This window comes from Electrophorus electricus, chromosome 18, assembly GCF_013358815.1.
Source record: "Electrophorus electricus isolate fEleEle1 chromosome 18, fEleEle1.pri, whole genome shotgun sequence".
Classification (NCBI taxonomy): domain Eukaryota; kingdom Metazoa; phylum Chordata; class Actinopteri; order Gymnotiformes; family Gymnotidae; genus Electrophorus; species Electrophorus electricus.
This window is the reverse complement of record NC_049552.1, coordinates 14,481,699-14,507,180: the sequence shown is the minus strand read 5'-3', so window position 1 is coordinate 14,507,180 and position 25,482 is coordinate 14,481,699. Positions and strand designations below refer to the sequence as shown.

Genomic DNA, 25,482 nt, shown 5'->3' with positions numbered 1-25,482 from the left:
GTAGACAGACGAGGATCAGAATCAGCTGTTTGATTTTGTCCATATTCCGTCACTAAAACAAGGAAGTGAGGCCATGAATTGGAATATTGGCGATACCACTGCAGACTGTCGGCAGACTGAGTGAGGCTGTAGTTACAGGAGAGTGAAACTGTTTGGTGCTCTTTAAAACTGACTGCAGAAGATAAAGAGGTGATGCTGTCCTGTGTGCTGTCACCTGAAAAAGATCTTCAGTTAGTCACATGGACTGATTCAATTCATATTAATGATTAATCCAACATGTTCATACTGAAGGTAGTAACATAATATTTAACAATACATAATATTTACAACATGTAAACATATGTAACATGTTAACATGCAAATAAGGACAAAATGTTAAATGGAAGCAAAGTCTTACCTGTGAGTACCGTTAAAAGCATAAATAAACAGAGAAACATTGTGTTGCACTTTGCCCTCTGTCTTAGAACTAACTAATGTCTCACATTGACATTCTTTCTGTACACCATAGTTCAGCTGCTCCTCCTTTTCCATTTAGTAACCAATGAGAGAGTAGGAAGCCCAGAATAAAACCCCAATTATCTAGATTATCCACATGACTCTGTAGAGTCTGTTTAGTTTGTTTGTTTAGTGTATTTCTGATCAAAAGTTTAGATTTTTTGTCAAGTAGAGTTAGACTCTTGGGGACTCCAGCAGGTGCCAGTTAATTCTTTGTTTCCTGTGTTTAATATGATGGATTTCATAGTGCCATTTGAATGATGTAGATCATTTGTTTGTTGCTTTCTGTAGTGGCTCAAACAACAGACTCATACAGTGCACTATGCACTTTCAAAGTGAATTCTTATGTATCACTATCTGTGTTTAATTTCTGTTATGCAGTCTTTAAGTCTTTTTGGTGGCTCCTGTGTTAAACTGGATCACAGAAAAGCTTAATCACAAACAGGCTTTGTAACTTTATAGTTGTTTATGTTGTAAACATTACATTTATAGAACATTTCTTACTTGCAGGTTATCTTCCCTTTAGTCCAAAATAATTTGTTTTATAATGTTCTTTTTCCATCAACAAAGTTATCAGAATTGTGTGAACCCCGTCAAGGTTTACCTTTCTATTAAGCAGAACTGATATTATTTAAATTATTTCCACTATGTTTTAAAATATGTAATTCCTCTCCTGTTGCATTCATACAAGCCAATTGTGATGGCCCAAGTGCCGCAGGGCAAGGAGTAGGATGCAGAGACCTCTCTCGACGCAGACAGACATTTATTAATGTAATAATCAAATGATGAACAATAAACATTAACAGCACTCACATGTAACAGTCCAGTGCAGCATGAACATGGGCACAGGCAATGAACATGAACAGCTACCATGTACCATCTACACAAACAATGACCAACAACAAATTACACACATACAGGGGTTTAAATACATACATAAAACAACAAACCAAGTGCAAAAACAGAAATGAACCATCAACAGTGAACTCCCACTGCACATGGCAGGCTGTACCATGTGATCAGTGGGAAGGGGCGCATACCGTCTTTCCATCCCATTTTGTGACTGTGTGCGCAAACCTAAATATTTTGCAGGAACAGGGTTAGTGTTTGGGCCACAGGGTTGACAGCAGCATTATGGTTGCTGACATGACCATTTGTTTACAGTATTAATCCTTAAACTGGATTAGGGTTGGAGGGAGAGGGAGAGAGAGAGAGAGAGAGAGAGAGACAGAGAGAGAGAAAGAAAATGACCATAAGTCTCCCTGCAGCTTGTAAATTAGGTTATAAATTATTATTTAATATGTTGTTTATTTTCCATTTTCATTTGAGTGAGTTTTGCTATTATTTTGCTATCACTTTGTTTTGTTAAACTATTTGAAATCGAGTACGGCATCAAAGAGAATGAGAGCAGATGCCACCTGGAGGAAGGATGCAACAAGTGCTATTCCAGTCCTCTGCCTAAAGGGACCAGCCAGCTGAGAGTGAGCTGGTTGGCTGGGGTAGAGGGTGAGGAGAGCAGAGTAAAGAGGCTTGGCAATGGAGTCTGGTTTTTCCTAGTGAGGGAGAGATCACGGCAATGGCAGAGACAACATGAGTCTGGTTATAAGGTTACAATGGCAAAGGTGTTTGTGTGCCACACTCCATACAGATGTTACTGCATTAGAACTGGACAGCAGCTCTCACTGTGATGCACTCGTATCTGTGAGCAGTAAATATGTATCAAATGTACAGCAGCAAGGTAAATGTTTCTGGTACAGTGGGAGGTAAATGTACATCTATGTTCCATCTCTTAAGACAATGTGTCAACATTATTTCATCTATTCGTCCAAATCTCATCTGTGTACCTGCACTAGTTTATTCTGCTAAAGCTCTCGTTGTGTGAATTGTATCTGGATTCCCTTTCACTGTGGGCTCCATGGCACAGTAGTACAGTGCAGAGTCTGATACTGCAGCAGAGGAGATCTTAAGATGTAAATGTCTTCTGCTGTTTTCAATTACAGACAATAATCAAGGAAGATGAAAGGCCCTACTATAAATAAGTGGAGAAATTAAAGCTATAAATGCTTGTCTAGAGTTGGGATACAGGTGATACCAGTCCAGAGCATTATTTGTTTCACGTAATAATAAATTCATCCCTCATTGAGACATGCTTTTCTGGTGCAAGTGGATCAATTTTCTCTGCTGAGATCTCCTGGGAAAATATTTTAAAAATTCAATAAAATATCTGTTGATATTTTGGAATTTGCAGTATTCAGCATACATTTTCATTGAGATAAATAAATATTCAACATAAATTGACAAATTGCTTATTTATTCAAACTTGTACTCAAGATAAACTCACCTAAAAGGAGTGACACTATGAGAGAAGTTACAGAGCAAAATGATGATGGTGAGTGAAAAGTCAAAGCTGAATGGGATTCGTGAAGTTTTCTACTGAGGTACAGAGCTCTACCCTTACACCACCTCACACTGCTCATCACAATGCGATTCTCTCAAGTCCCGACATGTTTGGCTTCTGTCACACTGAAAGACAGATCAGATGCTCGCAGATTGATCCATTGACATGTAAAGAGATGTACAGATGTGTGTGTGTGTGTGTGTGTGTGTGTGTGTGTGTGTGTGTGTGTGTGTGTGTGTGTGTGTGTGTGTGTGTGTGTGTATTGAGGTTGGAGAAATGCAGCTCAAGAGAATCACACGTCTAAGGACTTTTAATAAACATTCATTCTACATTCATTCCGTGGTGTTTGGATGTATTATGAACTGCACATTCAATGCGTTCACTAAATAAGTATTTTTTGATGAGTCCAATTAATCCTGAACCAGGACGACAGAGCATATCAGTACAACACTTCTGAAAAGTTTCTAAAATGAAGGCTTTACTGCAGCAATATTCCTGTTACCAGCTTCCATGAAAGTGTTGTAAGTGTCTTAGTATAAGTAGTAGCTCAGTGGTTAAGGTTCATGATTTGTAACTGGAAGGTTGTTTGTACAAGTCCCAGCACAACCAGGTTGCCCCTGAGCAAGACCCTTAACCCTTAATTTCTCAAGTTGCTTTGGATAAAAGTGTCAACTAAATGCTGTAAATGGATTGTGCTTTGGTGCTTGGTGGATTAAATGGTAGAGTTTCCATGCAAGATGTAATGATTCAAATTAAACAATATCTTGAAACTGAATCTTATATATTCAAATACTGTATGAATTGAATAAATTGGTTGAGAATATTTTCATGTAAACTATGACAAGATGATTAATAACTTTAACTGAGAGTAGTAACGTGATATTTAACAATACATTTCTCTCAAGTCACATTTGATCAGAGTTAAGAATAAGCCCCTCATGCTAACCAAAATAAAAGATGATCAGCCTGCATACAGAGACACTTATGTGCTGTCCAGGTATGTAAAGACACTGTATGTTCTGATGTATATGCATTGGATTATATGTTATATACATGGTGTAAAACCTTTTATGTATGTTATATGACTGGCCCTTGATGTTTTTCGCTCTCTCTCTCTCTCTCTCTCTCTCTCTCTCTCTCTCTCCCGCTCCTAGTGCAGGTCAAAGTGTATCATGTAATTGATATATGGCCAGAGTTACTATGACTGGCCCTTGATGTTTTTCTTTCTATTTCTCTCTCTCTCTCTCTCTCTCTCTCTCTCTCTCTCTCTTGCTCCTGGAGCAGGTCAAAGTGTGTCATGTAATTGATTGCAATTGTTGCCATGACAGCAGTGCAAGACTTGGAGTGGAGGCTCCCATGCTGGAGTCTCCATGATAAATGCAACAGTCAGTGACTGGACCTTTACCTTCACCCCAGAGTAGTGTATTTGGTAAAGGTGGTCATGCAGTCATATGGTGTTTAGACACTGGAATTGGTGGGTTAATCACAGGACATAATAAACATAGTTAAAAGGTTGTCATCTACATTCATTATCTTCTAGAAGCTTTACATAACCAGTGATTGGTAAAGGTGTCAGCATTATACAGAAGGGTACAATTTAAACTGTCCTGTTATAATTGAGGAAACTCAGTAGGTTTAAAAATATTTCATCATCAGCTTTATGGTATTGTGCAGTTTCTGTGCAGTTTGGCATATCTTCCTTTCAATAGTGTCTTTAGGAAAGTAGCATGACACAGAAACTGATTCTGCAGCAGACAGTTTAGAATTATTTTAGAAAATTTGTAAATTTGGTGTTTGACTTGCAATGCAACAGCCAAAGGCTGGACTGCAATGTTATATGACTTAAACACTGCTGGAGTTTACTGTGCAAGTTTAAAACCCTTCAAATCTGGTTCTCTTTCTAACTGCCCACTTCAGTTTCACTAACTGTGCAAATCTACATAAAGTCTGCCCTCTATTGGTAGATTTCTGTCATCAGCAAGTTGATAGGAAACAATATTTTAAAATATTTTATCAAAATATTTATTAGATCTGCCAAACATTTTCATGATTATATTAATGTAAGACCTACATATCTGAACATGATGTCATACAGACATATTTTCTCCTGAACAGAAAGGTAAATAGAATCAGGGAAAAGAGTAGCAGAAAATAGCTGATTATTCATAGCTATGGAGTGACTACAATAAAATCACATCTGCAAGGAAATCAGCAATAGTGTAAGGAAAAATTATCTAACAAATACCAAAGCTTTAAATTTATGATTTAGATTTTGTGTTATTTATGACATCTCTTTGAAATTCTCTAAGCAACTATATGATGACCCAACAACTACAGAGCTTTAATTTATGAGCATGTAATCATACCTTCACGGTGGGAGGTTTTTTTGTACAGCATTGCTGGGTTTCCTGTTACTGTGGGCGCCAGGGCACAGTAGTACAGTGCGGAGTTTGATATTGTAGCAAAGGAGATCAGCAGATCCACACGGCTTTGGTTTTTATCAAGGTTTACAGACATACCAGGAAGAACAGAGTCTCTGTCAGTTTGACTAGGGAGGATATAATCTATAAACGCTGGTCTAGATCTGGAATATTGGAGATACCACTGAAGAGCATAATTATTACCACTGACACTGTACTTGCAGGAGAGAGTAACAGGATCACCCTCTGAGACACGTTTTACTGTTTCTAGTGCATCGATTTTCTGTGTTGAGATCTCCCCTCGGTAAAATAAAAATAAAAATATTTTGTAGTCTTTTAAATCAATATTCAACAAAATTGTCACACAAATTAATATAAATTTATGTTGAATTATTTTTCGATTTCTGTACATGTATTATGTTAAAAAAGATACAAATCTGTATATAAATACACATAAATGTAAATCAAATGATAGGTAAACTCACCTAAAAGTGTCAGTAGGAGAGAAAGTGCAAAGAGCAGCATGATGATGGACATGTGAAGTGAGTGAAAGACAAAGATGAATGAAATTCATGTATTTTTCCAAGCGGTACAGAGCTCCACCCTTACACCACCTCATACTGCTCATCACAAAATGTTTCTCTTGAAATCCATTTGTTCTCAGTTAGGAATATCAGTTAACCCACATCCTAACTCAAAAGTGCAATATCATCATTATTAAATTTAGAATGACAAAATAAGGTACATTCACAAAAGCTAATAATTGTAAGGAGTTTCTGCTATCCTGGTGTCCCTCGTTGGTATCATGGTTTCCCTGTCCTCTGTTTACCTGCACTTCCTGGTTTCGTTCCTTAGATTACTTTTTGCCACCCCTCGTCTGTTCCTTCGTTCCGGTCCATGTTTTGGAATCGTTACAATAATATACTAAAATAAATCAATGTACCTGAGTTTTACAGACTCTTCCTCTCAATATTCAAGACTTCTTCTTTGGGTCCAATTTGGTCTTCACAAAATATACCTGTAAATGAAATTTAACAGATCACATTTTACAGTTCTTCTAACAATTTTCCTTGAATGGATTATATTATTTTGTTTATGGCAATTTTCTCTTTAACCTTCACGTAACTGATTCTAAGGAGATGATGAGGTGTGCTCTCTCCATGATGAAAAAAGACCCTCCTGTTTTTCTGCTTTGTGTTTTTGTGAGGCTCTCTGCAGTGGAAACTGTAATGACTGAGAAAAACTACTCCTGTAAGGATCTGTTATCTGATATGATATCATGTCCTGCAGTCACAATATGCTTTGAAGTAAAGTAATATTTTGAAACACAAAGAGCAGTTTATTGGCTCTCGTGCCTCGTATTTGCATAATTACCTTCTATGTGTGTGTTTGTCCCTGTCACTACCTTCCTGTGTGTGTGTGTTTATATAAACTATATGGACAAAAGTATTGAGACACCTACACATTCCAGCTACAGCCACTTTTTTGACATTCCCTTCTAAATCCATAGACATTAAAATGCAGTTGGTCACTTTGCAGCTATAATAGCATCCACTCTCCTGGGAAGGCTTTCTACAAGATTTTGGAATGTCTCAATGGAAATTCATCTACAAGTAATTAGAATGTAGTATTTTATTAATTTTAGAGCTTTTTTTACAACTAATTTTTCAACTTTTTAAATTAATGGAGCACACGGTACTGTAATAATATGCAATATAAAACTGTGGGAAGGATTTGGAAGCTGTCTAATAATTACATTGTTATTCATTAAATTAATTATTGTGAACAATGGAACTGCTTTTTAAGATGCTACAATTTTCAACGGTCAGGTGATAAAGCACAACTGGAGCCAGTAGCATGTGTGTGTGTGTGTGTGTGTGTGTGTGTGTGCGTGTGTGTGTGCAGAATCTTCATTCACACGTCTTCCAAATTAAATAACAATATACAATAGTTGCTCTTCATCATCATTGCATTTTACCAAGAATGTTTGCAGGGAAGTGTGAGCATTATATACATTATCATTATTTTAGAACAAACAATTAATTAATTGATATCACCCCCTTTCTTCTTATGGTGCCTTCATTCTAACACGGTCATGATTTAAAACTTCACTTTTTGGCAATATTAGACATGCAGAAACTTACAGAGTGCTGCCACCTTATGACAGGTGGCTTACTTACAATTTTACAGAATTTCAAATTCTCAGGGAATAAACACATATAGTTGCTTGCTCATAGAATATATATTTCTTTTTCTAAATAATTAAAATATCTGAATACATTATTTGTGGTATCTAAATTGAACCTTTTTAGTTCCATTATGTATTATTATTATTATTTAGTATGTATTATGTGTACATTGAAGTTTGAGAAATACAAGTTTTGTTTGTTTTTTGGGTTTTTTTTTTTAGAAATCCTTAGTTCTCTTCATTCAGTGGCTTTAAATTTATTCTTGCATTAAAGCAAACCAAGAATTCGCATCTATTTATTCACATCTCCACAGGCATCCACAATGAAGTTTATTCAAACAGGTTTTTGTACAGTGAATGATGTTTTCCTGTCACTGTGGGCTGCAGGGCACAGTAGTACAGTGCAGAGTCTGATACTGCAGCAGAGGAGATTTTCAAATCCAAACGCTTGACACTCTCATGAGCGTGAGCAGACAGACGAGGATCAGAATCAGCTGTTTGATTTTGTCCATATTCTGTCACTAAAATAATGAACTGAGGCCCTGAATTGAAATATTGGCGATACCATTGAAGATTGTTCATAGTCCCAGTGTTACTGTAGTTACAGGAGAGTGTAACTGTTTGGTCTTCTTTAAAACTGACTGCAGAAGATAAAGAGGTGATGCTGTCCTGTGTGCTGTCACCTGAAAAAGATCTTCAGTTAGTCACAAACTGATCCAATGCAGATTAATGATTACTCCAACAGGCTGTTACTGAAGGTAGTAAAATAATATTTAACAATACATAATATTTACAACATGTAAACATATGTCACGTTAACATGTAAATAAGGACAATATGTTAAATGGAAGCAATGTCTTACCTGTGAGTACTGTTAAATGTATAAATAAACATAGAAACATTGTGTTGTATTTTGCCCTCTGCCTTAGAAGTAACTTAGAAGTCTCGCATTGGCATTCTTTCTGTACATCATACTTCAGTTCCTCCTCCTTTTCTGTTTAGTAACCAATGAGAGAGCAGGAAGCCCAGTATTAAAACCAAACTATCTAGATCATCCATATGACTCTGTAGAGTCTGTTTAGTTTGTTTGTTTAGTGTATTTCTGATCATTTGAGATTCAAAGTTTAGATTTTTTGTCAAGTAGAGTTAGACTCCTGGGGACTCCAGCAGGTGCCAGTTAATTCTTTGTTTCCTGTGTTTAATGATATGATGGATTTCATAGTGCCATTTGAATGATGTAGATCATTTGTTTGTTGCTTTCTGTTTTGGCTCAAACAACAGACTCATACAGTGCACTATGCACTTTCAAAGTGAATTCTTATGTATCACTACCTGTGTTTAATTTCTGTTATGGAGTCTTTAAGTCTTTTTGGTGGCTCCTGTGTTAAACTGGATCACAGAAAACAAACAGGCTTTGTAACTTTATACTTGTTTATGTTGTAAACATTACATTTAAAGAACATTTCTCACTTACAAGTTATCTTCCCTTTAGTCTAAAATAATTCGTTTTATAATGTTCTTTTTCTATCAACAAAGTTATCAGAATTGTTGTGAACCCCTTTAAGATTTACCTTTCTATTAAGCAGAACTGATATTATTTAAATTATTTGTACAATGTTTTAAAATATGTAATTGCTCTCATGTTGCATTCATACAAGCCAATTGTGATGGCCCAAGTGGAGCAGGATGCAGAGACCTCTCTCGACGCAGACAGACATTTATTAATGTAATAGTCAAACGATGAGCAATAAACATTAACAGCACTCACATGTAACAGTCCAGTGCAGCATGAACATGGGCACAGGCAACGAACATAAACATGAACAGCTACCATGTACCATCTACACAAACAATGACCAACAACAAATTACACACATACAGGGGTTTAAATACATACATAAAACAACAAACCAAGTGCAGGTGTGTGCTAACAAGGGGGTATAGTTACAAACATGACAAAATGAACAATCATCAGTGAACGCCCACTGCACTTGCCGGCCATAGCACGTGATCAGTGGGAAGGGGAGCATATTGTATTTCCATGCCATTTTGTGGGTTGGTACCTTTTTTATCTTGTTTAAACACCATAACCTTTTTTTCCAGGTGTTACTACATTCAGTAACATCACTGTGGTTTAGATGCTCGTCAAGTTCAATATTAAGTGTATCAGTTTTTGAAAAGCCTCTCAGAGACTTTGTATCACTAAGCGTGAAGAGCACAATAGTAGAGAGCTGTGTCTACCAGAGTTAGTCCATTAATAGTGAGCTGAGTGGATCTATCAGAGGTAGCTGATGAAAATTGTTGGTCTGATATGTGCCCATGACTCAGACTTGATTGAGCAGGTTTATACAGTAAATACTGTGGATGCTGTCTGTACCAGTAAAGATCAACATATCGACTCGTTGAATCATGTGAACATTCCAGTGTAACTGATTGTCCCTCTTTGTGAAAAACCTCAATATCCTGAACCTGGTTTGGTCCAATTTGATCAGCACAAAACACACCTGTAAGAACAATGTAAGAAAAAAACAGCCAATTAAAATATTTTAGAAACTGTCGATCTCTATAAAAAGTTCAACCAAATTCATAGCCAGTACCTGATACCATAATGTAAGTAATTAGGAAGAATCTTTCCATTGTGAATATGATCAAACTGAATCAGTAGTGTGTTGAAGCTGTTATTGCTCTAATGTTGATATGTGCTACTGTGAGTCTCTCTGCTCTGAGTGCAGTTATGAAAACTACAACAAGAACTTCCTGTCCTGGAAAACAGCTCTGCTGGGCGTTCTGACAAATATTAAAACAATATTGAAATAGACGTTCAATTTTCATAGCTGACATTTCTACATTTATGTAAATGACACATTATCCAAAGATCAAACTAATGCAAAACCTGTTTTAAAGACAAATAGCATGATGTTTTGTCTGTTCATAGACTCTTTATTATTAATAATCATATTAATCATAATAACATTATTAATCATTTAATTTGCTAATTTGTGTATAATAGAGTGTTTAGTACCAATTAGTTGTTAATGGGATAAACATTTATTGGGCTCCAGAAGAAAGAAAAGGAGGAGAAAATTGTATACTGTGATGGAGTGTGTGTGTGAGTGTGTGTGTGTGTGTGTGTGTGTGTGTGTGTGTAGGTATATTAAGGTTGGGGATATAAATGCAACAGTATCAAATATGTCAAGTTTGGAGATGTACAAGGATGAGGAGAGGAGGCATGATGAAATAGATGAAAGAGGGCACGGGGGAGGCGTACCTTGACAAAACACCTCTAGTGATAACAAAAAATCTGACTGAATCATTAGTATAAGATTATATTCTTGTAAAGCATGAAACAATAATGAATATTCCATATTAAGGGTGACACAGTCATATTTGTGTTTATGCACCTTATCTATTTTTATATTTATGCTTTTTTATTTTTAATTAAATTTAATTTTTAATCTTAACTACAAATTCATATTAACCAAAAACCTGATGTGTTTTACATTCATTCAGCAGTGTTTGGATGAATTCAGCACTCAATATGTAACCATTTTCATTTAAAGCAATATGCACTTTTAAAGTGCAAGCCTAATCACCAACAGGCTTACATGAGGTTGTTATTTTATCATTTATTTAGTATGTATTTATGTACTATGACAGTATTACCATGCCAAACTCAGCTTTTGCAGTTTGTCTGGAGGGAGTCTGAGTAGACAAACATGTTTCGATCATGGTATATTATTTTTCCTTTTATCAGAGGAGCCTTTTTGCCTCACCAGCACGGTGTCCAGATCCCCTGGTTTCTATCCATTCTGGTCACTATACATTACAGAATAAATGCAGATACACAGCACTGATACACTGGGAAGGTTATTCTTATTCCTAGCCTGCATGACTGTTAATACTGATAAAACATGTATGTTAAACCATTAGGCTTCATAATGGAACAACTTTGCAGTCACTGTTTGTTAGTGGAATTCTAGGAATAAGAAGAATAAATTAAACCACAGGTCTGAGAACAGCACATTAAATTTGTAGCTCTGATAACAAGTAGTATTACAGCTTAGGCACTGAGAAGAGAAATATATTCCTGAAAAAGAAATAGGAGGACTATATGTCTGCTATGTTTATGTGCTATGATACACTATGACCATTAAAAAAAAAACTTTTTGCAGTTTTTCTGGAGGGTGTTTCTGAATAAAAGCATGCTTTTTGAGCATGGTATATTGTTTTTGCTTTTATCAAAGAAACTTGTGTGCCTAATCATGGAGGGAATCATGGTGGCCATGAGCCCTGGTGGTGGAGGGTCTGAGCCCAGAACATAAATTCTGCCTTGTGCCTGTACATGATGTGTGGATACTCTGGGTCTCCTGGTAGTGGGGCTCTGATGTGTGGATACTCTTTAACTCTTGAACAGGTAAAGTTTAATGATTCTGATATTACTCTACTGTAAATTAATTAGACACCATAACACTGAATTTGGATACATATACTGTATATAGGGTTAAAATCATCCATTTAAACTGAAATTATTTCATTGGTTTGAGCTAAGTGTAAAAATTATTTTTTTCAAGTTTCTTGATTTTCAGTAGTGTCCTGGCTTATTGACACTAGTGTTTTTAGCCAGTGTGGTACAGTGTAGAAAATTATTCTGTGTAAAGTCTGCCCTCCTCTGGGAGACTGCTGTCATCACAATGTGATGAAGGGGAATAATATTTTGTGTTGATGCTTCAGAGTGTTGCAGATGAACAGACTACTGTCATTATGTTAAAATGAATAGTGCATGTCTACCCATGATATCATAAAGATACATTGTCCTGAAAGCAATGTTAAATGGTTTTGTGTAATATAGTGACACAAAAGAGTCAAAATTTTAAAAACATTTTAACACCATTGCCAATTCAACACCCAACAATGTTACTGACTCTGTTATTTTCAGCATTTTTTATTTAGATTATCTTAAAAATGTCATTAACGTCCCAACGTTTTTTTAAATTGTCATTTTTAAAAAAAATTTGTTTGGTTTTCATGTTTCTCTAAATTAAACAGATGTTTTATTAATTTGTTTTTTAGAATATATCACATTATGACACATTACAGTGACTATAAAACATTTCAGTCACATATTTTCAGATACATATTTAAATATATGATACCTATTTAAACTTATCTGTGTAGTAGGAGGTTTTTGTACAGTGTAGCTGTGTTTCCTGTCACTGTGGGCTGCAGGGCACAGTAATAAAGTGCAGAGTCTGATACTGCAGCAGAGGAGATCAGCAGATCCACACGGCTTTGGTCTTTATCAACCCTTACAGAAACACCAGGAAGATCAGACTCTTTTTTAGTTTCATGTTCGTAGATGAAAACTATAAAGTCTGGTCTTGATGTTGGATACTGGCGATACCACTGAAGAGCATCATTAGTACTCGTACTGTAACTGCAGGAGAGATTAACAGGATCACCCACTGACACATGCTTTACTGGGTCAAGTGGATTAATTTTCTGTGTTGAGATCTTCCCTAAAAAAAAAGACAGGTTATGAAAATTAAATAATCAAAATCTTTTCAAAAGTGAAACATTCTATAGAAATTTGCATTCATATTAGAATAAAAAGATAATGCCAAATTGTTTCTTGATTTGTTATAATTATATAATTATAATTGACATATAAATAAACTCACTTGAAAGTGTCACTAGGAGAGAAATTACAAAGAGCAGCATGATGATGGAGATGTGAACTGAGTGAAAGCCAAAGCTGAATAGGATTTATGTAGTTTTCTGCTAAGTTACAGAGCTCCACCCTTACACCACCTCATACTGCTCATCACAATAAGTTTCCCGTGTGATCACACAGGAATATCAGTGAATCCACATCCTAACTCAGAAGTGTGATATAATCACCATTTAATTCATATCATTATGCCCCTAATGGGAACATAATGTTAAATATTCCACTGTAGTTAATCTATGATGGAGAGGTACTGGAGCACCCTTCATTAATCCATATGGGAAGATGTAAAGGAGAAACGTAGTTCTGGGATTCTGCTGATTCTTCTGAAGGTCATTTGTAGTGCTCCTGTTCTTGGTCTCATCACCCTCTATGATCTGCATTTCTGATGCTCAGCAGGTGCCCTATGTCCTGTCAAATCACACAAATATAAAAATAAACTGATCTCCACATGAAAGTGGTGAAAGGTTTTAGTTCCTTTTAAAATGGATTTATATTTGATGAATTGTCAGTTTATTATGGTGCAGGGGAAGGCTTAAGTCACTCACTGTACCTGAAGAAGTGTTAGGAGAGAAAGAACAGAGAGCAGCATGACACAGCTCTGCTTGCACATTAGCTGATGAAAATGATCACAGGACACTGGTCCCTCATGCAAACAATTTTGTCCCTTAAAGGCAAATACAGTTGGGAAATTAAGTAACAAAAAGTATTTGATGCTAGAAGGTGCTCTTTATTTTCCATAACTAAAGGCACTAGTGTATAGCAACAAAATAAAACAAAAGTTAAGTGCTTGTTGTGTTTCTCTGTGTCGGTCCCCCAACAAGTAATCCGCTAACGCGTAACGCCGTCCCTGCTGACCTGCGGGTTGAAATGGTTGAAGGGAATAACAAGGGACAGGTGCACATCGTTAGTAGGCCCATGATTGGGAGCGGGGTAGGTGTGCACTGTGGTCCTCCCAGTGAGTGGGTATGTTCCTCCTGCTGGGAGCTCGGACACCCATCACAGTTTAGTGTATTTCTGATCATTTGAAATGAGATTTTTTGTCAAGCAGAGTTAGACTCCGGGGACTCCAGCAGGTGCCAGTTAATTCTTTGTTTCCCGTGTTTAATGATATGATGGATTTCATAGTGCCGTTTGAATGATGTAGATCATTTGTTTGTTGCTTTCTGTAGTGGCTCAAACAACAAACTAATACAGTGCACTATGCACTTTCAAAGTGAATTCTTATGTATCACTATCTGTGTTTAATTTCTGTTTAGGAGTCTTTAAGTCTTTTTGGTGGCTCCTGTGTTAAACTGGATTCACAGAAATCAATCACAAACAGGCTTTGTAACTTTATAGTTGTTTATGTTGTAAACATTACATTTAAAGAACATTTCTCACTTACAAGTTATCTTCCCTTTAGTCCAAAATAATTCATTTTGTAATGTTCTTTTTCTATCAACAATGTTATAAGAATTGTGTGAACCTCTTTAAGGTTTACCTTTCTATTAGGCAAAACTGATATTATTTAAATTATTTGTACAATGTTTTATAAAATGTAATTCCTCTCCTGTTGCATTCATACAAGCCAATATTTCCATCCCATTTTGTGACTGTGTGCTCTTACCTAAATATTTTGCAGGAACAGGGTTGGTGTTTGAGCCACAGGGTTGACAGCAGCATTATGGTTGATGACATGGCTATTTATTTACAGTATTAATCCTTAAACTGGGTTAGTGTTGGAGAGAGAGAGAAAATGACCATAAGTCTCCCTGCAGCTTGTAAATTAGGTTATAAATTATTATTTAATATGTTGTTTATTTTCCATTTTCATGTGAGTGAGTTTTATTATTTAGCTATCATTTTGTTTTCTTAAACTATATGAAATCGAGTAGCACATCAAAGCATGAGAGCAGATGGCTAAAAAGATGCCACCTGGAGGAAAGAGGTAACAAGTGCTAAACCAGTCCACTGCCTAGTTTATTCTGCTAAAGCTCTCTTTGTAGGAGGTTTTGTATAGCGTATCTGGGTTCTCTAGCACTGTGGGCTCCATGGCACAGTAGTACAGTGCAGAGTCTGATACTGCAGCAGAGGAGATCTTCAGATGTGAATGTATTTTACTGTTTTCAGTTACAGCCAATAAACAAGGAAGATGAGAGGCCGTACTGTTAGCAAATGGAGAAATTAAAACTATAAACTCTGGTCTAGATCTGGGATACAGGTGATACCAGTGCAGAGCATTATTTGTTTCACTGTATTTGCATGTAATAATAACTTCATCCCATCTGAGTCATGCTTTTCTGGTGCAAGTGGATCAATTGTCTGTTCTGAGATCTCCCTTGGGAAAATATAAATAACATTCAATAAAATAACTATTGATATTCTGCAAATTGCAGTATTCAGCATATGTTTTCACTGAGATGAATAAATATTCAAAATAATATTTGACAAATTATCTCTTGGATACTTAATTATTAAAACCTGCACTCAAGTTAACCTTACCTAAAAGGAGAGACAATATGAGTGAAAGTACAAAGAGTAGCATGATGATGGATAAATGAACTGAGTGAAAACCAAAGCTGAATATGATTCATGTAGTTTTCTGCTAAGGTACAGAGCTCCACCCTCACACCACCTCATAGTGCTCATCACAATAAGTTTTCCGTATGATCACACAGGAATATTAGTGAACCCACATCCTAACTCAGAAGTGCGATATAATCACCATTTAATTTATATCATTATGCCCCTAATTGGAACATAATGTTAAATATTCCACTGTAGTTAATCTCTGATGGAGAGGTACTGGTGCACCCTTCATTAATTCATATGGGAAAATGTAAAGGAGAAACGTAGTTCTGGAACTCTGCTAATTCTCCTGAAGATCATTTGAAGTGCTCCTGTTCTTGGGCTCATCGCCCTCTATGATCTGCATTTCTGATGCTCAGCAGTTGCTCTGTATCCTGTCAAATCACACAAATGTCAAACTGACCTCCATATGAAAGTGGTGAAAGGTTTTAGATCCTTTTAAAATGGATTTATATTTGATGAATTGTCAGTTTATTATGGTGCAGGGGAAGGCTTAAGTCACTCACTCATGTTTAATGATTTAATGTGAAATTATAAATACATTTGAATGATCTAGATAATTTGTTTTTTACTTTCTGTAGTAGCTCAGACAACAGAAGCATACAGTGCACTATGCACTTTCAACGTGAATTATTATGTATCATTGCCTGTGTTTAATTTCTGTTATGGAGCCTTTAAGTTTTTCTGGTGGCTCTTGTGTTGCACTTGGCAGAATTAAGGATCACAAACAAGCAATTGGCAGACTTGAGGACCACAGACAAGCCTAATCACTGACAGGCTTATACAAGCTTGTGAGTTTACTTTTATTTAGTATGTATTTATGTACTATGATACAATATGAAACTACTTTGATTAAAAATCTTACAATTCTGGTAGCAATGGCATATTTTTTAACATTGACATTTGGAAGAGGGTTACTTGTAAACACACCTGTAAGAAATATTTAATAAATATAATAAACTAGAATCAGTGTTTTCAAATAAATTCTTAGTCAGTACCTGATGCCATAATGCAAATCTTGAGAAAGTGTGTTTCCATTGTGAATCTGATCATAAGAGCAGTGTGTTTAAACAGTGGCTGTAATGATGATCCTTTTAATAACATTGCACTGGTGCTTTGCATCAATGACACAGCGTGATTTACAAATACTGGGTGTGTCTATTCCTCCAAACCAGGAACTGAACAAAATCTTCAAATATTCCTCACTAAAAATACTAAATGGGTGTGATTGTGTGTAAACATATTAAATGGGGTAGGAAAAAATTACACAAATATAGTGAGCCACTAGATATGTTTTAATGAATGCATAGCTATATTAAAAGGTCTTTCACATTAAAAGAACCCCAAGTTCTCATTGGTGCGTCATTAGTGCATACTTTTGCATATTACGTACACGTAAAGTAGTCATATCCTTTACTTCAACTACAGTGAACTTGTAATAGGAGTCTATTGCATACAGCAAGCTATTGCTTGTCACATATAAGACCTTTCTTCATCTTCTGAACACATGAACACTACTGTGTGCTAAAGATCAGCTTGGCAAATCATAGGGCTACTACTTAAAGATCTCATCATGTTCACCACACTTTGGATTGGCAAGGTTATTTGTCTGGCAAAATCATTTGAATGTATTTATTAAGTATTACTTACAAAAAAAAAAAAAGTTATAAAGTTATAAAGGCCACTTGTCAAATGCTAACAATGACATTGTGCCTGAAACCCATAATACTTAAAATTATAATACATTCTAAATTATAATGAAAAAAACACCAGTTTCAATTAGAAAGTCCAAGAGTCTGTCATGGTCTTCACCTAACATCAAAATGTCAGATGTTCTGTTCTGGAGACATGTAAAGGCACCCCCTACCTTTGTCTGTGTGATTTGAGGTTGGCGAAATGTAGCTCTAGAGAATCATACACTTCCATTGACTTTCACAGTAACAAACTAACCTGCCTGCTTTTACATTCATTCAGTGATGTTTGGTTGAATTTATAACAACAGATTTGTTGGTTTTCACTAAATGAATCTGTTGGGATCATAAATCCAAATAATCCTGAATCATGATGCCAGGATGACAGGACTCATCAGGACAGAAATGATATAAGTTTCTTAAATGAAGTCTTTACTGCAGCAATATTCCTGCTACCAGCTTTCCTAAAAATCATCTTAAGTGTCTGGTGCTTCAGTGCAGAGTGCTTGGTGGTTTAAATGTTGGACTTTCCATGAAGGATGTAACAATTAAAACTTTAAAAGTGAAATATGTCATGAAACTGAATCTTAAATATCCAAGCACTGTATGAATTTAAAAAATTGGTTGAGAATACATTCATGTAACAGGATGTTAACAGGATTGCATGTCAAGAGATGGTAGCAGAGATGGATTTCTTTGTAGGACAGGAAACTAGAACTATAACTCTCTAGAACCTGTAATTATAGCACAGTAGTTCTAGCACAGTAGTAGAGTACAGAGTCTGATAATACAGCAGAGGAGATCAGCAGATCCACATGGCCTTTGTGTTTATCCACCTTTGCGGACATAGAGGAAGATCAGACTTTTGGCTAGATTGACTTGGATAGATAGAAAGTATAAACTCTGGTCTGGATCTAGAATACTGGCAATACCACTGAAGAGGATCATAATATCCACTGACACTGTACTTGCAGGAGCAAGTAATAGGATCCCTCTGATATGTGCTTTTCAGTCTCTAGTGGTTCAGTTGTCTGTGTAGAAATCCGCCCTGGGGGAAAAAGGAATAAGAAATCTATTGGCCTCTTCCAAATTGCAACATTAAACATTTGAGTGGCAGAGGAACAGATCCCATCAGGATCTTACAGCAGCAGCACAACAGGCAGCTCAAGACACACACAGACACACACAGATTAAATCGGTGTGTGGAGAGAGGAGGACTGAAACACAGAGAGTTTATGATTTCCTCTCACTATGGGCTGATAGAGTGCAGTCTGACATTACAGCAGAAACCTCCAGCTACACATGCATGTAGAACTCTGGTACAGCACAGGGATATTAACAACACCACTGTACTGTAGACTGTTCATGCACAGAATATAGTTTATTTAAGAAAAAAAAATATGAGCTGTTCGCATCACTTTATCAATCACTATATAATTGGCTGAAAGTCTCCCAATAAGGAATGATGGCATAGCAGTAACAAAATGCAATATCAATATTATAAAAGATAATAAGATTTGGTATGGAACTTCATAATGAGAATGAGTTGGGAACTATCAAAATCCTGACCTATCAATGAAAACTAGAATTAAGTAGTTTTTTGTTTTTTTTTCAATTCTTGCAGGTGTTACCACATGCTTGTAGTGGGTTTCCTTGTTTGTAACCAGCTGTGGTTTGATGTACAAATACAAAGGGAATTATCTAGTTTTGTTTTTGTACAGCCTCTCAGAAACTTTGCATCGCTGGGCCACTACTCTAAGAGCACAGTAGTAAAGAGCTGAATCTGTCAAAGTTGCTTTTGTAATACTGAGTTCAGTGGAGGTTCTGGAAGTTGTTGACTGGAACCGAGCAGGTGGGGAAGACTCATATCCACTCCGTGACCGAGCACCTTTCCACACTAAAAACTGAGGTGCTTGGTGTGGATGTTCTCTGTACCAGTAAAGATAAACATATTCACTGCTTGATTCATATGAACAGCTGAATGTTACAGACTCTTGCTCTGCAATATTCAAGATTTCTTCTTTTGGTCCAATTTGGTCTTCACAAAATATACCTGTAAATGAAATTTAAAAGATCATATTTTACAGTTCTAGCAATTTTCCTTCAATGGATTATATGATTGTGTTTATGAGTATTTCCTCTTGAACCTTCACATACCTGATACTAAGGTGAGGATGAGGAGTGCTCTCTCCATGATGAATAAAGACCCTCCTGTTTTTCTACTTTGTGTTTTTATGAGGTTCTCTGCAGTGGAAACTGTAATGACTGAGGAAATCTACTCATGTAAGGATATAATGTCCTGTAGTCACAATATGCTTTGAAGTAGAGTAGTATTTTGTAACACAAAGAGCGTCTTATTGGCTCTTGAGCCTCAAATTTGCATACTTACCTTCTATGTGTGTGTTTGTCCCTGTCACTACTTTCCTGTGTGTGTGTGTGTGTGTGTGTGTGTGTGTTTGTGTTTTTATATATACTATATGGACAAATGTATTGGGATGCCTACATGTTACAACTACAGCCACTTTTATGACATCCCATTCTAAATCTATACATATTAATAAGGAGTTTGTCCCTACTTTGCACCTGTAACAGCATCCACTCTTCTGGGAAGGATTTCTACAAGATTTTGGAATGTGTGCATGAGAGCTTTTGCCAATTTATCCACAAATATTTATATAGAAGTATTTGATTAAATTTACTCTCAGCTTTTTAAATGAATGGAGCACATGGTACTGTAATAATATACATTATAAAACTTTGACATTATAAAAACTCTTTGGCAAAGATTTGGAAGCTGTTTAAAAATGACAGTGTTATTCATTAAAATAATTCTGAAGAACAATGGACAATATTTTTAAGCTGTTATATGTTTCAACTGTCAGATGATAATGCACAGCAGCAGCCAGTAACGTGTGTGTGTGTGTGTGTGTGTGTGTGTGTGTGTGTGTGTGTGTGTGTGTTTGACAAAAACAGCTCTACAGAATCACACACATCCATTGGCTTGTAACAAACAAACATGCTTTATTTTCATTTATTCCATTGTGTTCGGATTAGTCAGGACAGGACTGGTGGAAAAGTGTTCAACATGATGCCTTTACTGCAGCAATATTCCTGCTTCTTAAAACAATGTTAAGTGTCTGTTGCTTCAGTGCAGAGTGCTTGTTGGTTAAATGGTGAACTTTCTGTGAAGGATGTAATAATTAAAACCAGTAAAATTGAAACATTTATTAAACTGAATCTTAAATATTCAAACACTGAATTAATTGAACAAATTGGTTATATAAGAATATTTTCATGTAACGTATCACACAATATATGACAACTTTTCTTGTTAAAATTTTGTTGAGACTGTTGTTTAAACTCATCCAGAGGTTTTTGCACATATTACGTTAGTTTCCTGTCACTGTGAGCTGCAGGGCACAGTAAAACAGAACACAGTCTGATACTGCAGCAGATCCACACGATTTTTCTTTTCATTTACTACTGCAGACACTCCTGGTACTAGGGGTTCAGCTTTTTGTTCAAATTTAGCTTCACCAACCAGGTAAACAAACTGTGGACTGGATCTGGAGTACTGACGATACCACAGCAGAGAATCCGTTGATGTGGATCCATTGTACAGGCAGGAGAGGGTAACAGGATTTCCCTGCAGGACATTTACAGTAGGATAGACTGGTTGTATTGATAAATGGCTAAATGTAAATGGGCAGAGACTCACCATTTTAATAGACAGAACTGTATTTGTTAGTGAACAAAAAATAATAGCATTTGTTATTAGTTGAAGGACTAGTAGAAAGAGAAGTATTAGTGGTAGTAGGGAAGAGGAGACAATAAGACATTATGGCTAATGCAGGTCAGTATTAGTATTTACTGATTGTTAATCAGGTGATGACTGTGACTCTGCGCCCTTGCCCCATGACGTCATCACAGTGGGTGCCGCAGTGGGTCCTGAAAGTCCATATTTGTCGAGGTTTCCACTATCTGACACCAGAGGGCAATATTTTGCTGTGTTGTGACTTATTTTGTTTAATGTGGTTTAGTCCAGTTTATTTTATTTTTAGTTTTTGTTTGTTTCTTTCTTTAAAAAAGGTATTGTTATTTTTTAAAGAATAAGTATTACCAGGTTGCTGCACTACACAGTCAGTTAGTATTAACAGAGGCATGGCTCTCTCACATGTATGATTCCTTCTAAATTGGTGAAGAGTAACCTGCAGCCTCCTAACACTCCCATCTGTTACGGAACGCTCTCCTCCCACGAGTCACATAGTTTTTTAAAGGTTCGTAAAACCACTGATTTTATAGAATTAAAAAGCCATTCCTTTCCTTATTGCTAAAACTAAACTGCCTGAACAAAAGATTTGGGACATCCTCTTCATTTGCAGATTAAACCAACTTTCCGTGAAATATGACGTCTAGATTTGCTTACTGCAAAGTATATCCTACCTCCTTTCTTTGTCATAGTTGATAAGCCTTTTAATATTCGCTGTTCACAACAAGGAATTCAAGACACACAATACAAAAGCATAAGTGTCCTTTTGAGCCATTGCTGTCTGGGGCTTATGGGTTAATAGTGTGAGTGTTTCTGTACAGGATGTGAATAATTACTCTCATTTTGGCTTCTTGTGTCACAGCAGGCACAGTAATAAACTGCTGAAGGATTGTTCTTCACTGTGTCCACCTTCAGATCATAGCAGCTTTTGGGTACACTAAAGTCTGCAGCCTCGGGGTGATCATGAGTACAGCAGCCAGTACTAGTAGTGTATAGGATCCTTTTGAAAGATTCACCATCTCTTTTTTTTTTGGTACCAATGAATATAACTCAATTTAGCAGTTACTTTGCAGCAGTTTTGCCTTCTGCCTCGGTAAAGGAGAGCTCATTTTGTTCTACATTCTCTCCTAGTACAGTCACTATGAATAACAAACAAAATAAGTCACTGTAATTCTTAGTTATTTGGTGAAAGATCCTGATGTTTAAAAGATATTTAAAGTTCCTGCTTGACATAGCACTTACCTTTTGTCAAAGAGAGAAGACCCATGTATATAAGTATCTTTTTTAGTTATATGCAAAATATTTTTAATGAATTTCTCTGCTTTACACACTCATCTTAAATTAAACTCTGTGCTCTCTGTTGCAAAAAGAAAAAAGGTCTTCAAGCTTTTAAATAATGTCATTTCCTGAAGTGGTCGAAGCTCCCAAAAAAGCGTGACCTGCATGTTAAATTGATGGTCATTCTGTGACGTTACACATTGTGTCACACATTTCATGCCTATGATAAAACTAAATCCAAAACCTGCTGACATTGTCCATTCGGAAGCAGAGACACTCAACATGTTCAATACATAGTATGCAATAATTCAATTCATAGAGATGTTTGAGCTGTGTGTGGTTGTGTGGTTGGTCATACCGAAAAAGTTAGAGCAGCATAGCAAATGTTAGCAAACACATAGCAACATTGATTTACTTATTGATCTTAAAGTACAACATGTGGTTTTCCCACAAACACAATAAAACATAAAACTAATCCAGAATGTTTGATGGTCCATTTGCTGTGAAAGCAATCACAAAATTACACCTATTATATAAATTTTGTCTAAAATTGATATTGTATTACCATGTTGATCTGCAATTGCAAATGTGTGTTTGGCATTGGTGATTATCCGGTACATTTTTGTTGAAAGTAGTACATGATTCATTTGTCACTGACTGTGTGTATCCTGGGGATGCAGCTCAGTGAGCAGTGCATTTAGATGGTTCATGATCATGTAATAAAACATAAATACATAAATAAACATAAGAATGTGTGTGTGTGTGTGTGTGTGTGTGTGTGTGTGTGTGTGTGTGTGTCTAGTTGTATTTGCCTTCCTTAAACTTTTCTGTTAACATCTGTTAACATGGTTTAATAGTGTGCGAGTTTCTGTTCAAGATGTGAATAATTTCTGTCACTGTGGCTGCTTGTGTCCCAGCAGGCGCAGTAATAAACTGCCGAATGACTCTTCCTCGCTGGATACACTTTTAACTGATAATCACTGGATTGTCTGTCTGTCTTTACTGTGAAGTCCTTTGAGTCTGGATGGTTGGGCTCAGTGGTGAGGCCCGTACCATCTCCCTTAACGTACAGTATTCTAGTGAAAGGTTCACCGTCTTTCTTTTGGTACCAGTGGACATAATCACTCCCGGACAGACCTGCGACTTTGCAGCTGATAAACACTGTTTTGCCTTCTAACTTTGTCAAGGAGGGTTCACTCTGGTCCACTGTCAATCTGAGTACAGCCACTGTAATTATTATTAAAAGTAAGTCATTGCATTATCTTATTTTCAGAATGCAATTTTAATTACCTTGCTTGATATACTTACCTTGGGTCAAAGACAGAAAAATCATATACATGTTGCTAAGCATCTTTCATGAGTTTTTATTCAATAAAAGATATTTCAGAAAACATAACAGTTATCGAATGATGTCATTTCCTGAGGGAGGTGAAACTCATCAGAGTCTATGTGATTTGTTCTTTAAATGGCTTGTTACTTCTCGGCTTATACGAGACTCATTTAGGATATTATCAGATTATTATGTTTAACAACAAAACCATTTACCTTCTTACTTTATCAGCATGCACATGGAGTCTACTAAGTGCACACACTAGATTTGCTTTTATGTGCTATAAATGTTTATGGTGTGTGTCTTTCTTCTGTGACTCAGAGTAAAGTCTTTTGCTCTTGGTGTATATTGCAATTGTGATAGAGGTAAACAAAAGCATTATAGGTTAAATTACAAAGCTTCCCAGACACCTATTTTAAAATATTTTATCAAAAATATTTATTAGATCTGCCAATAATTTTCATGATTATATTAATGTAAGACCTACATATCTGAACATGATGTCATGCAGACATATTTTCTCCTGAACAGAAAGGTAAATAAAATCAGGGAAAAGAGTAGCACAATAGTTATGGAGTGACTACAATAAAATCACATCTGCAAGGAAATCAGCAATAGTGTAAGGAAAAATGATCTAACAAATACCAAAGCTTTAGATTTATGATTTAGATTTTGTGTTATTTATGACATCTCTTTGAAATTCTCTAAGCAACTATATGATGACTCAACAACTACAGAGCTTTAATTTATGAACATATAATCATACCTTCATGGTGGGAGGTTTTTTGTACAGCATTGCTGGGTTTCCTGTTACTGTGGGCGCCAGGGCACAGTAGTACATTGCGGAGTTTGATATTGTAGCAAAGGAGATCAGCAGATCCACACGGCTTTGGTTTTTATCAAGGTTTACAGACATACCAGGAAGAACAGAGTCTCTGTCAATTTGACTTAGGAAGATGTAATCTATAAACTCTGGTCTAGATCTGGAATATTGGACATACCACTGAAGAGCATAATTAGTATTACTGACTCTGTACTTGCAGGAGAGAGTAACAGGATCACCCTCTGAGACACGTTTTACTGTTTCTAGTGGATCGATTTTCTGTGTTGAGATCTCCCCTGGGTAAAATAAAAAGAGAAAGAGAAAAAATATTTTGAACTCTTTTAAGTCAACATTCAGCAAAAGTGTCACACAAATCAGAATTCATTTAAATTTCACACAAATTAATTGAAATTTATATTGAATTATTTCTTGATTTCTGTACATGTATTGTGTTAAAAGAAAGATACAAATGTGTATATGCACATAATAAATACACATAAATGTAAGTCAAATGATGGGTAAACTCACAAAAAAGTGTCAGTAGGAGAGAAATTGCAAAGAGCAGCATGATGATGGAGATGAGTGAGTGAAAGCCAAAGCTGAATGGGATTCATGTAGTTTTGTAGTGAGGTAGAGAGCTCCACCCTTACACCACCTCACACTGATAATCACAATATGTTTCTCCCAAGATCCATTTGTTCCCAGTTAGGAATAGCAGGTAACCCACATCCTAACTCAAAAGTATGATATCATCATTATTAAATTTAGAATGACAAAAGCTAATAATACACTAA

At 36.1% G+C, this 25,482-nt stretch overlaps 1 protein-coding gene across 1 annotated transcript in view; it reads right to left on the bottom strand.

Moving 5' to 3' along the window:
• The window catches only part of LOC118242987, a 34,694-nt gene extending 9,427 nt beyond the window's left edge, over positions 1 to 25,267 (bottom strand). The window contains exons 1-2 of the mRNA XM_035536491.1: positions 25,217 to 25,267; positions 5,260 to 5,613 (exon numbers count right to left, since the gene is read on the bottom strand). Of these exons, the coding sequence (XP_035392384.1) occupies positions 5,260 to 5,613; positions 25,217 to 25,256 (394 nt within the window). The 5' untranslated portion in view covers positions 25,257 to 25,267. The remainder of the gene's footprint in view (positions 1 to 5,259; positions 5,614 to 25,216) is intronic.
• Between the last annotated feature and the right edge of the window lie 215 nt (positions 25,268 to 25,482).